Source organism: Lichenostomus cassidix, chromosome 2, assembly GCF_008360975.1.
Source record: "Lichenostomus cassidix isolate B80296 chromosome 2, HeHo_3.0, whole genome shotgun sequence".
Lineage (NCBI taxonomy): Eukaryota > Metazoa > Chordata > Aves > Passeriformes > Meliphagidae > Lichenostomus > Lichenostomus cassidix.
In genome coordinates, this window is record NC_139482.1 from 20,149,093 (window position 1) to 20,162,486 (window position 13,394).

General features: G+C 39.4%; 1 protein-coding gene across 2 annotated transcripts in view; it reads left to right on the forward strand.

Annotated features, from left to right (window-relative positions):
- CUBN (cubilin) overlaps positions 1 to 13,394 on the forward strand; it is a 141,365-nt gene that overhangs the window by 12,457 nt on the left and 115,514 nt on the right. For both annotated transcript variants that reach the window (XM_085050605.1, XM_085050606.1), the window contains exons 12-21: positions 112 to 298; positions 2,040 to 2,158; positions 3,564 to 3,795; positions 5,105 to 5,286; positions 6,084 to 6,246; positions 6,440 to 6,630; positions 10,645 to 10,801; positions 11,546 to 11,724; positions 12,213 to 12,375; positions 12,620 to 12,836. In XM_085050605.1, the coding sequence (XP_084906731.1) occupies positions 112 to 298; positions 2,040 to 2,158; positions 3,564 to 3,795; positions 5,105 to 5,286; positions 6,084 to 6,246; positions 6,440 to 6,630; positions 10,645 to 10,801; positions 11,546 to 11,724; positions 12,213 to 12,375; positions 12,620 to 12,836 (1,790 nt within the window). The remainder of the gene's footprint in view (positions 1 to 111; positions 299 to 2,039; positions 2,159 to 3,563; positions 3,796 to 5,104; positions 5,287 to 6,083; positions 6,247 to 6,439; positions 6,631 to 10,644; positions 10,802 to 11,545; positions 11,725 to 12,212; positions 12,376 to 12,619; positions 12,837 to 13,394) is intronic.

The following is a 13,394-nucleotide window of genomic DNA, read 5'->3' on the forward strand; positions in this document are numbered from 1 at the left end:
TCTTTACTCCAATATCTCCTCATAAGTGTAAATATCAATCTTTCTGTGGACTCTGTTGATTTCTTTAGGTGATTCATGCTTACAGTCAATTTGATTTGTTTACACCTGTAGGCAACAATCTCTGGCTATTTCTGCCTGTGTAATGCAGGCTGGACAGGCACTAATTGTACAGAGAACATTGATGAATGTATCAGCAACCCATGCCAGAATGGGGGAACCTGCACCGATGGGGTCAATGGCTACTCCTGTGAGTGCACCAGCGCCTGGACAGGACCACAGTGCCAGACTGCCCAGCAAGGTACAGGCTGAACCTCCTCCCCTTCCTTCCCTCCTGGGAAATGGGACACCAGGCTTCAGCCAGTATGCTTGGTGTATGGGATTAGTATGTGAATAAGAACTGAGTTCTGGTGGGTAAAACAGCCCTGTGTTTGGTGGATTAGAGGTCCCAACCCAAAGTCCTGACAATGGCTTTTTCCATGATCTTCATTTATAGCTGTTCTGTTTAGCAGAAGGAACCCAACAATGAAGTTAATCTGCAGGTCCACTGGCCTTGGCTAGATGCCAGACATCCTAAAATCAGATCTCTGTTCCCTAGAAAGTGGTCTGGTAAGCTGGTTGGGAAAGAGGATCCGGTATAAGGAGAACAAGAGAATATATTGATGTTTCCCTTTTGCACATTATTATTTCATTTTATTTATTGTGAAGCTGAGAGGTCCTGATGTTCTTAGTCAAGAGGAAAAGACAGAAAAGGTTTTCAAACAGAAATTTAATAAAAGAAATGTTAGCCATGAAAATGGGCAACTCAGTTTTGTAGTGACTGCAAGGTCCTGCCTTTAAAATTTCTTCTTAATGTCACTTTTTCTGTTTGTTTGGGAATTTTTTTTCCATTAATTTTAATTAACCAAGGTCAGGATAGCATTCCAATGAGTCCAGTGTCCCTGTGACAACAGAAGTGGCTCATTTTTATTGTAGATTGCGAAGAAGAAAGCAAATTAAATTTTAATATAATACACAATGTAAAACTTCCAATGATCCCCTGTGAAATCTGCTCTATTTTAGAATTATTATAGGCTTTTTTTCTGTTTTTCTAAAGTATCTAACTAGTAATGTTTTATTATTAAATCCACATGGGAAAAATTCTTATTTTTAGCCATTCATAATGAAGGGATAGAAACTAGTTTTCAGGCAGTAAGAAATTATAATCTACCAACCGTTCTTTTAGTTTCTAATCAATGAAAAAATAGTGTATTTTATTGCATGATAATTTTGAATCTGGTTGAAAAATGGTGAGACATTTTAGACAGACATTTAAAATAAAATTATATTCCTTTTACAGCTTCTTGAAATAAAACAGTTTGCTGAGAATTGCCTATTTATTTGGTATCAGTTTAATGTTAAACTTTGGCTGCTTGGTGCTCACTGTGGCTACATGTGCATTATATTTTGGCTGCTTTATAGGCACATTTTTCTGTAGCTGTTTGGAGTTCTCATTTCTCAGTTCCCATGCATTGAATGGTTCAGTGAGAGAATAGATCATGGTATTTAATGAGAGGGATTATCAGGCCCAGAAATCTGACCAAAAATAATAAATGTGACAACAAAACCTCTCGAGGATAACTTCTATCATGTACCACTACTGAGAAAGATTATTTTACACCATGTTAACTTCAAAATGGAAAATGCTATTTCATTGTAAGGGAAAATTTAGAGATTCAATCTGGAGGTATCCTTCCGGAAGCAAAGCAGTTTATGAACACTTGTAAGACACAATCAACATCTTCTGGCAGTATCCACATGTTCCAACTGATACTCTTTGTTCTTTTTCCAGGAACTATTTTTCTTCCAGGGAATTTGGGGTTTTTTGAGATGCCATTCCACTTGAGAGGAACTCCTGAAGAACCTTTTATAGACATATTTTTCAACATTGTTTTAAATGTTTAAGAAGCAAAAGATACGCAAAAAAAGTTAGATTTTTTTTTTTAAGTCTGTATAGTAATAGCACAAAATCGATCTGTTTAATTTTCTCTCTCTTTCTGCAGTTTGTGGAGGATACCTCTCAGGCTCCAGAGGGACTTTCAGCTACCCTAACAACCCACATAGCCAGTGGTCCAGCAGTGGGGTCAGCTGCACTTGGGTTGTTGAAACTAATCCCAACAAGGTAAAATAGAGTTCATATTCAAGAAACCCTCAGTCTGCAGGACCCCTCAGTTTATCAGAGCAAACATGACTCTCTTTATGCTACTTATGTTCCAAAGTTGTGTTATTCCAATCCCCTCAGAATAAATAGTTTTTCAAAAGAATAAATTTCAGATCCTTACAAGCCTTCAGGCCTAAGAATTTGCCTGGGTTAGATTTTCCAGAGTTTTTATATGCAGCTGAGGGTTAGAGTTTATTAACCTGCCTCCAGCTACAGAAGGGAACTATTCTACATTGCTTTACAATGTGATCTGTGAGTAGCTGCAAAAGCTCTTCTCTGATGGGCTCCACAGTTGGTTCCTGAGCTAAGTCAGTTGGTTGTGGGTTTGATCCCCATATGGGCTGGTCACTTAAGAGCTGGCCTCGATGAGCTTTCTGGGTCCCTTCCAGCTCAAACTAGTCTGTGATTCTGTCACCCCAAAACAATTTCACATTTCTGATCTCTGAGTGCAGAAATGTAGAATGCTGAATTCATATTGTAAGTTGCTTTGTGTAATAACAGCATCTGGTTTTTTTTAAGGATTAATTTTTAAATGTTGCACTCAAATGCATATTCTGATTCTATCTGCGGCTAACAATTCCACTTGTGTTATAAATAACAACTACAAAATATGCTACTTTATACTTCAGCATGAAATTTCTTACTTTGGAACTAAATATTTGATCTATTTTTGACATTTTGTGGAATGAATTGAGTTGTTTTATAAATCAGTGCTTAACAGTGGTTTGTACAGCATTATACATATATATTTATGTGATGTATCCTCAGCCTTAAGCCTGGGAGCCACTGCTGTCTTCAGCAGAGCATATTAAAGCATATCAGTGAAGAATCTGAGCAAACTTAAAGCTGTACATGTCACAAAGTATCCAGAATGGGCTTTAGGGACAATGATTCTATATGTGCAAAACAAGATCATTGAATCTTTTAACTCCCATTAGAATACTTTCAACCATAGCAAGGATGAAAAATGCTACTTATGTGATGAAAAAATTGGCATGGGAAACCTGGAAGAAGGTATTTTATGTTGTATTTCAAGCTTTTCACATGACTTGAAATTTACACATATATGTATTTCGCACATATAACATACACAGGCAAAAGGTTTCAATTATTAGTTTATAGAAATAATGCTCTTTCCAGAAAACTTCACTGACTAAATTCTTATCTGTCTGTCTATCTTCTCTCTTTCCTTTTGACCCTTAATATTCTTTAAGATCCTCTTCTGTCCTGGAACATTTCAGGAGATGACATAATGGCTGTATTCTCACAGTTGCATGAATACATATATCTGCTCTGTAAAGTTTCTGCATAGACAGTGTCTCAGCAGATGGGAAAAAGAGATTTGTTGTTTTCTTGCTTCCGTTAGATTCTGCGTGTTACATTCCCGTTCTTCCATCTGGAGACAAGTAATGACTGTAACTCTGAATTCCTTCAAATCCATGATGGGCCTTCAGCATCAATGCACACGCTGGGAAAATACTGTGGCTTCCTAGCTCCTGCAGAGCTATTCAGTTCTCACAACTCTCTGTATTTTTGGTTACACTCAAACCACGCCATTACTGGAGGTTTTACTGTTCATTGGGAATCTCAGGATCCTGGTAAGTTTGATGAAATACCAAGGATCTTCACGGCTTTGGAATAAAATGAATTACTTATTTCCTTGATTGGGAAACAACAGAAACAGAAGGACAGTATTTTACAAGGGAGTGAGACTGAAATGCAGACATACATATCACTTGAAAATAAACTCCAGCTCCAGACTTCTGCATGAATAGCTTTCTGCTGTTTTTTAAGGCTGTTTTACACCTCCTGTGAGGAATCCCCCAAAGAGCAGTTCCTGGGGATGCCATTCATCTGATCAGTTCTCTTTTCTCACAGAAGTATCTAATACTTTCAGCAAGCAAGTTAATGGTTTGCTTTTCCACTGACCATTTACAACAGCCTAAGTGTTCCAAACATGACAGATTGTAAGGAATTTGATTTTAAAGAATATGTGAGATTTTTGGTATGACTTGTTGTATTTTTCTGCCTGAATTTTTGGTAATGCTACTTGGGTGATTTTTCCAGATGGCCTGGCAATGCATTTCCAGAGATAAACTTCAAATCATCTCATGTAACATCAAGAACACTTCAGTGTTCTGTGTATTATCTAGAAACAAAACAGTGCATTGGGTTGTGTCTTGAATGAACCATACAGTAAAAAAAGTGCAGTTTCCTTATCTTTAGAAATATTTCTTGAAATGCTTTTAATGTGATATTTGGTGGGGTTTTTTTCCTTTCAATCATAATTGTTAGTTCAAAAATTACTAATTGACAAATACAAATACTGAAAATTGGAAGCAAATATTTTTGGGGAAAAAATAGCACTAACAAAAGAAAGGAAAGACAGCAGCATAGATATGATTAAACTAGCTATTCCTGAGGTATAACACCTGATTTACTCCTCCCATTCCCAACTGTTGCACTGATGTTATTACAGGTTTATAAAACTGCCTTACTTGTAATTAAATTTCCCATTTTTTTCCTTTTTAATGGAAATAGTCTTGTGCTAGGATAAAAAATGGAGACCATTTACAAAGTACAGAAATTCAGATTGATTTTGTAAATCCAATCTAAACACACTGCTTCTGATCATTCTTCTTAAGATATATTTATCATAACTGGGAAAGAATCTTTCTTTTACTGTGCAAATTAGGAAATATTTTGAGTTCTCCTTTTAAAACTGAGTTGCAGAATTAACCACAAAATGTAAAGAAAGAAGTAACTTGCTGTGTTGTTTGGCTTGATATTTCTTTTTAATTTATTCTGACCCCAAAGTGGTACATAGTTTTGACATATAGGACAAATCATCTTCTGACCCAACATGTGGTGACAAAGACTGTGTTCTGCCATGTCTCTTTCTGTTAGAATGTGGTGGTGAGCTGACAGGTACTTACGGCTCGATAAGCTCTCCAGGATATCCTGGTAACTATCCTGTAAACAGAGATTGTTTCTGGACCATCTCAACCAGTCCTGGCCTCCTCATCACATTTGCTTTTGGCACACTGAGCCTAGAACACCATGAAAACTGCACTTTCGACTATTTAGAGGTAAAGTGTAATTGTGAGTTATGACATTTTGTGGGTATGTTATTGCACAACAAGATGTTTCAAAACTTTTTTATGTACAGAAGGCGACAGTTTGAAAATTTAATCCTGGGTTGAAATGCTCCTTTGTATTTACATATTCCAGCCATCCATGCACAGTCAGAGACAATAGGACAGAAAGGGGATGAGAACCTGTTCCACTGGAGTCAGTGGAAGACCTGTGACTAAAAAAGATTGGATTTAGGCCAAATATTTGATGGGAAGCTTTCACTTTCTTAAAAAGTTCAGTCTCCAAACTCTTTGTCAAATGTCAACCCACAGAGAATTCACGAGCCTAAAGGAAACTATTCATGAAAGGGATCTAAGACTAATAGATTCATATCATAGCTCACACAGCAGTCCCTGACTTGATGTGTGGGTTTAGGTTTTTTTTGGTCAACTGTGACATAACGTTTACAGAATTCACCAATACCTGTTCATGGAAATGAGAAGCTGGTTTGGTATAGCATGTTGTGTGCAATGCAGAGCATGATTTCAAGAAAACAGCTCAACAGTAGATCTCCTGATACTTTCTTTCCCTTTTACAAAACCCTTGATGACCCCCAGCAGCAGTATCACAGCTGTGCTGGTGGATCTGCTTCTTGGTTCCTGTGTGTTTGGAGGAAACTTCCTATGAGCTTTGCCTCCACCAACCATCCACAATACCTCTGGGGCCTCCAAGATAACTTAGTGAGTGTTGGTACTGCTCACAACTGGCACACATCTGATAATCCTAAATGTTGATCTGTCATTCTGTCTAGATTCGAGATGGTCTTCGTCCACAAGACCCTGTCCTTGGTAAATACTGTAGCACTGGATCTCCACCCCCACTCCAAACCACTGGGCCATATGCATGGATTCACTTTCACTCTGATGACTCACTTACTGATAAAGGCTTCCATATTCTCTATACAACATCTCCTGGTAAGCAAAATACTCAGGATTAAAGGTTGGTCTGTGAAATTCTCAAGATAGAGGCAACAACACATGAATGGATGTAATTAACACTTGCTCTTTAATAATATAGTAATTCTTCTTGATTTGCAGACAGAGGAAGCCTGAAAAGGAGTTATGTACTTATGAATATCTCAATTGCTTTTTTTTTTTCTTAATATAGCAGGTCCAAGTTGTGGAGGAAATTTCACAGAGAGTGAAGGAGTTATCACATCCCCTTTCTGGCCTAACCCTTATATCAGCAGCCGACAGTGTATCTACATTATCCAACAGCCAGAGGATGAAAAAGTATTCCTCAACTTCACCCATGTGGAGCTGGAGAGTCATAGTGGTTGTTCAGCAAATTATATAGAGGTGACTCCCTTAATCAGTTGATATGAAATTTTGATTACATTTGTGTACAAGAATATGTATAACTTCTGTCCCAGGGGCCATTGCATAAATAGGTGTTAATCAAAGGATAAGTATATGAATTTATTAAGGTCCAAAAGTCACAGGAGCTGAAAGAGCAGAATGGTGCATTTGGAGTGAAGCAAAGATAAGAGAATGAGAATATCTGTCTAGCTTAGCACTAATTCTTAATTGTCTGTACATGATTAAGAGGGAGTTTGGACTTTTGATAAATGCATGTCAACTGCAAGAAAAATAGAATGAATGCCAGTGTCACTATGCAGCATTTTATGGAGTCATGGAGTTATATGGAAGACCTTGTTCTGATACTAAAAGCAGAAACACCACATGAATGTTTATCTGTGCATTCCCAGGGAAGTGGTTGAGTTACAATTACTGGAGGTATTTAAAAGGTGTGTAGACATGGCACTTAGGGTCATGATTTAGTGGTGGGCTTGGCCATGCTTAGTTTACAATTGGACTCTAAGATTTAGAGGTCTTTTCCAACCTAAATGGTTCTATGGTCCTATATACATATATAAACATAGGAGTTTATTGTTGCCCTAACTGAAATATTACATCTAATTAAAGGATTGATATTAGTCTAAATCTAATTGTCAAAGAAAACACAATAGCACAGTTAGAAGGTTTCTATATGGAAAATGCCATAATAATACAGTAGTAATGTCATTACTAACCAAGATCCACTTGAGGTGACTTTTATGCTTGCTTTTACTTCTAGCTCTCTCTTCATTGGTCTGCAACTTCATGTTACATACACATTTGCCACTGTAGGGTAGCTTTTAAGTACATGAGATAACATGTTTTCATTTTCTTTGTTGTTCTTAAGCCCAGCTTTGCCCAGCTGCTGGTCAGCACCCCTTGAGCTGCCCGTGGGTGAGGTCTGGCACAGTGCAATGGAGGCCAGGAGCAGGCCCTGTCCCACTGCCCTGGCCAGGGAGCAGGCCAGCCCTGGGCCATGGGCACCTGCCTGGGGATGGACGTGGACTGAGGCCAGGCCAGGATGTGGCACACACGGGGAACCTGGCTCAGCAGAGCCCACGGCCAGGCAGGGCAGGACTGTGGGGAGATGGACACTGGCCAGGCTGCAGCTTTGCTGGGGCAGGACTGCCATGGGTCCTGGACAGTGGCAGGGCACAGGGTCCTGGGGGAGGCAAGGCTGGCCCCAGGGAGTTGTGGTGGTGCCCTGAGGGCCTGACAAGCTCTCTGTGTTGGTGGCCCATGCCCCTTCTCCTGTCACCCTGTCTCTGTTCTCCTCTGCATTGTGCCCCAACTTGCCATGTCTCAGGGCCTCTGCTGTCATACCAGCCTGTATTTCTCCATACTGTCATAAATACCTCATCCCACATGGGATGGCTGCTGGGTACGCTGTCTGTATAAAACTGTGACTGTGCCATGCAGAGATAGACAGGAATAAAACAAACTGAGCGCAGTCAGTGGTTGATTTGAGAGGTGCCACCGCAGCTGAAGCGGGAGGGAGCCATCCCCACAGCCCTAGAGCAGGGCCCAGCACTGCCGGCCATGCAGCTCAATGGCAGCGCAGGTTTGGTTTTGTGTTTAATCTCTTCTTGACCAGGGAGGAACAGGCATCTGTGAGCTCCATACTCTTGGTCTATTTTTAAAAGATGTTATTGTGCTGACATTGTTCCCTTCTCTGCTCCTGTAATACAAAGACCTGGGTTGGAATGAAGTGTAATTAGTTTCTGAAATGAGAGGGGAAGTGTGTTTAATGAAAACAGACAGCTTTTGTTTGTTTGGCCTGCTACTCCTCTTGCCTAATTGCTGGCAGAACAGCAGCTAAATTCACAGCAGCCAGAGAAACAAAACCATTTCTGTTGAACGCCATCGGTTTCTATTAGTTCAGCAAGGCATTTGCCTCGCTGTTTGCTGATCGGTCACAAGCCTTCAGTTTCCGTGTGCTTCTGTCCTCCTCTTCTTCCTGCTCTCTTACTCCATGGCTCAGCCCAGAGCAGAGAAATGGGATCGACATTTTCTGGCTGAAACAGTCAGTAAAACCAAAGTACTGTGCTCTGCTATCAAGGCCTGATTTTCCACATGTGCTTTTCTAAAATACTGTCCCACTGGTTCAGCTGGGGAGATAGATTTTGGGTGTTTAAGTTACTTTAAAAGTCACTCTCCAACTACTCCTTTGTCACTTTGGAAAGGTGCAGATTATTCCATTCCCTGACTATACCAGATCTATAGACTTCCATAGGTACCACACACAGCTCACAGCACTTGCTTAAGGAGGGGTTTTAGTTACTTACTAAAGAAGGCATCTGCAGTAAGAAAATAGAGACAATAAAACTTGAGAAAATAGTGAAAATAAAACTTGTTTGAGAAAGGTTGTGACATAGTGATGCAGAGGTAAGATGTTAGCCAAGGCAGCTCCTTTTCCATGCCATCCTTATAACTGGCAATAGGAAACATTACTCATATGGTTTAGAAAACCTGTTATTTTTTTACTACTCACTGGACTTTATAAACCAAAAGTGTAAGAAGAATCATCTCAAGAAAAATATGTAAACTCCTGTGTATTACATTTCTGGAAGCTTTCATTGCTTTCCAAAGATTTACTAAATATTTTGGCACAAACTCTGATGTCAGCTGCTCTCCTGTAAATCCAGAATAATTCTGTCACCTCAAACTCAAGTTCCAGGGAAACTGGAAATATCTGTTAGTCAGAAAGCCACCTCACCAGCTTGCGACAGCAAAGCTGGGCAAGCAGTCCAGCCACTGCCTGCTTACCAGGGCACTCGTGAGGGTTCCTTGCTTTCTCTCCCAGCCCATGGATGAATACAGCTGAGGGTGAAAGAATTGGTGATGGGAGGGGACCTGAAAACTTGATGTTCCTGCTTTGCCAGTGAACTCACTGGAATGATTTTTTGGGGTTAACAGCATATAGATGCATTTAAAAGCAGTTCCATCTACATGAACTACCACCACTTTTACAGTAGAAAAAAAGTGGTTTTTTGTTTTTAAAAAAATTACATTTTTTACTTGGGCAAAGAGCAGAGCACCTATCTTTTGGACATCAGGTTGTTGTTGCCCACTTGAAATGAGATGCCTCATTCATGAAATGCATTCATGAGGCACCTCAGACATATACCAGAGCTCTGCCTGGATCCCTAGATTTTGTTGTTCTTACTTACGGACTGGATTTAGGGTCTGAAGTTTTGAGGTACAAGTATCTCTTTCCCATCTATTCCCCCTGATAATCAGGATTTATAATCAACTTCAGGGGAATTATATAAGATACATTTCTCCTTTGATTAGCAAATTGACTGAGGTGAGTAGAAAGGCCATGAAGAAGGTAAAAGCTGGATTCCCTGATATAGCTTAATTGCCATTATCATGCATTGAACCCTTCAGATAAAGTAGTGAAAAGATGTGAATGTGCCTCTTTACTGCTCTAGGGACTAAGAGTTGCATCTCTTGCTAGTGAGCTGTCTGGCTGAATTGATGTATGGGAGTGATGGGACAGATGCTTGTTCTGGAGAAGTGCCACCGATCAGTCACTGGAAACTTCATGGCTAGAGCAAGAAAATCAAAAATATCTTTTTTCCTCCAGCAGATTTTAGTGCTGGCAAAAATTTCAAAGCAATCATTGTGAGCACCCTACCTGTCTCTTTCATACGACAGGTGTTGCTTTTGGAAGCATAGGCCCAAGTACTGCTAAAACCGTGGTTCATAGAGTAAATCCATTTCATCCTAATGTCCTGTGACAGCAGCATGTGTTTGTGTCTTCTGTGCTGATCATCTGATTGTTTCTTTGAGCTCTTGTAAGGCTTGTGCTTGTGCCAGTTACTGGGATGGCTCTTTGCGTCTCTTAAAAATATGCAAGACAATTACTCCTTTTATTATTTAGCAGCTCTTGTGAGATTATAATTTTATCTGGATATCAGGTCCCAATGTTTTTATGATCTAACATTTGTCTTTATTCTTTTTGATGACTAGGTTCGAGATGGTGACAGTGAGACGTCTCCTCTTATTAGAAAAATCTGCAATAATACACTCATGTCTGCAATCACTTCTACCAGCAATGGTCTCTGGATCAAATTCAAGTCTGATGCTTCTGTGCAAAGAACGAGCTTCAGGGCTATTTATGAAGTTGGTAAGAAGAACTGGTTATTTGCACAGTGAACTTGCCTGTAGTTTGGACACTTTCAGTCACTTCCATGCTGTATGTTTCATGTATTAGGTTAAACACAAATTGCAAAAGAAAGGACAGAACAAAATAGAGTCTATTTGTTTAAAAAGATGTCTGCAGTCGGTCTGTTGCAGGCACTCCTAGCACGCTTGGAAACATGCCCTTGCTTCTGAGCTTGAGATTGGCTCAGTTGGTTGGAGTATGGTGCTAATAACAGCAAGACTCTGGGTGCTCATATAGGCCATTCATTTAAGAGTTGGACTCGATGATCCTGGTGGGTTCCTTCCAACTCAGAATATTCCATGATTCCGCTAATGATGTATCACTTACTGCTGACATACCGAAGATGTTACAGCTTCAGTTCTGCCTAATTTTTTTTTACTTTCCCTTTGGCTGTCCTTTAGTTCTTAACCACCAACAAGCCTATCTGTGTCTGTGAAAAAAATAAGTCAAATACATTCGTTTTCATGGGCACAGTTTGGTCTTCTGTACAAGCATATTTATGCTATACCTGTAATAATTTGTTCTTTTAAATATGTTCTTTATACTACTTGAGTGGTCTGTAGTAGCTGCTACAATAAGATAGGGGTTTAGGGTTGGTTTTCCGCTAATTTCATAGTGGTATTTGATACACATCATACATCATCATTATGATACATTCCTTGAAATCATTCATCACAAGTACTGATTCTCGGTGTCTCTTTGCAGCCTGTGGAGGTTCCTTGTCTGGAGCAGGCACAATCCATTCACCTTACTATCCCAGGATGTCCCCCCACCCAAAGACCTGTGAGTGGATCATCTCCCAGCCAGCTAACACAGTGGTGATTCTTAACTTTATCGACTTTGACATTCGAAATACATCCACTTGTGATTCAGACTACATTGAGGTAAAGAATAATACCCATATACTATGAATAGTAGATACATAGCTGCAAGTTCTTTCTAATACTCACCTCTGCCAAAGCAGAAGTTCTTGACAGGCAGGCACTCCTTCCAGCAGTCAGTAAAGCTTTTCCAGCTTCGTAATGGGATCCCAAAGCTTTTCTTGGTTCTCCAAAGATGTTATGACTGTTTTGATAATCAGAGACAAGTCTCAGGTGTCCTTAAACAGATAGGCCTGGTTTGGGAGGTTTATGTGCCACTTACTGCTGAGGGTGTAAGATTTCATCTTTTCTCCATCTGACATGCTTTGTCAGTGCATCTCTGATAGGCATAAGGTTGTATTTTATGTGTCTGTAGTAGAAACCGCACTGAAGAAAGGGTAGGGTTGATTTACTAAGGATCTCTTTTATGTAGTATATATGAATTACTTTATGCTTAATATTTGAATGTAATGCAAAGTTCCATAGGATATTTTGAATACACTGTTCTACAGGTCAGGGATGGCAATAACGGAGACTCTCCTGTTTTGGAGAAATATTGTGGTACAGCTGTACCCTCTACAGTGCAATCAACACGGAACAATCTCTATATCAAATTCAGAGCTTCCTCACTTACCAACCTCGGCTTTAGAGCTGAGTACTGGCCATTAGATACAGGTAAGGGTTGTTTTGCTGTTTTCTGTGTAGAGTGTTGGGACTGTCCAAATTTTCACACACACTGAAAACAATTGGCAATCAAGTTTTATGATGGTGTAATGGGAGATAAATTCTGAATCAGTTACCATGTAGTATGCATCAAGGAAGACTATGAAATTTCTGAAAGAAAAGTTACCACTTTTACAAGTGTCTAATTCTTTTTTTATAAATATATCATTTAACCTGACATTTTAAATCCCTGCAGTATGTGGAGAGGTTCTGACTAGACCAACAGGAACCATTACAAGTCCTGGTTATCCAGATGTCTACCCACATGGGATTAACTGTACCTGGATTATCAACATCCAACCTGGCTACCTTATCCGCCTGACGTTCACTTCATTCAACTTAGCGTTTGATTATGGTTGCAGAAAGGATTATCTTGAAATATATGACAACAGCACTGTGCAAAAATTGGGAAGGTGAGTATGTCCATTAGCCTCTAGACCTGAATTACTGTGGAGTGAGCACAGTTTTCTAGGTCTTGACATGCCATTTGTTTCCTTAAGTTTTGTGTATAGATTATTTTCTCTTCATCACAGAAATAGCAGCAATTTGTCTGCTAGGATAGTAAAGGCAGCTTGCTTTCCTTGTCCATGGAATGAGAAGCACTTTTAATAAATAATATACTGGGAGAATCTAAGTTCTGTCAAAAGGATAGCTCTTTTAAGGACGGGTTTCAATTGCTGGTTTTGTCCCACTCCATTAACATTTTGATTTATGGAAAATAAATTGAAAAGCATTAATATATCTCTGCCCAGAAAACACATGCTTTTAAAACTTGTAGAAGTGAAAGAAAGATTACTTAAGAGGCCATACATTTGGATCTCTGCAAAAACTAATTTAAAACCTGTATTTTATGGGATTTAGTTTTCACTTTCTCTTGATACATGATTTTATCTTAGGGAAGAAGATTTTCTTTTATTCCACTTCTCCAATTGGTTTTCTTGCTGCCCTAAAATTCAAGAACATTTGAATTA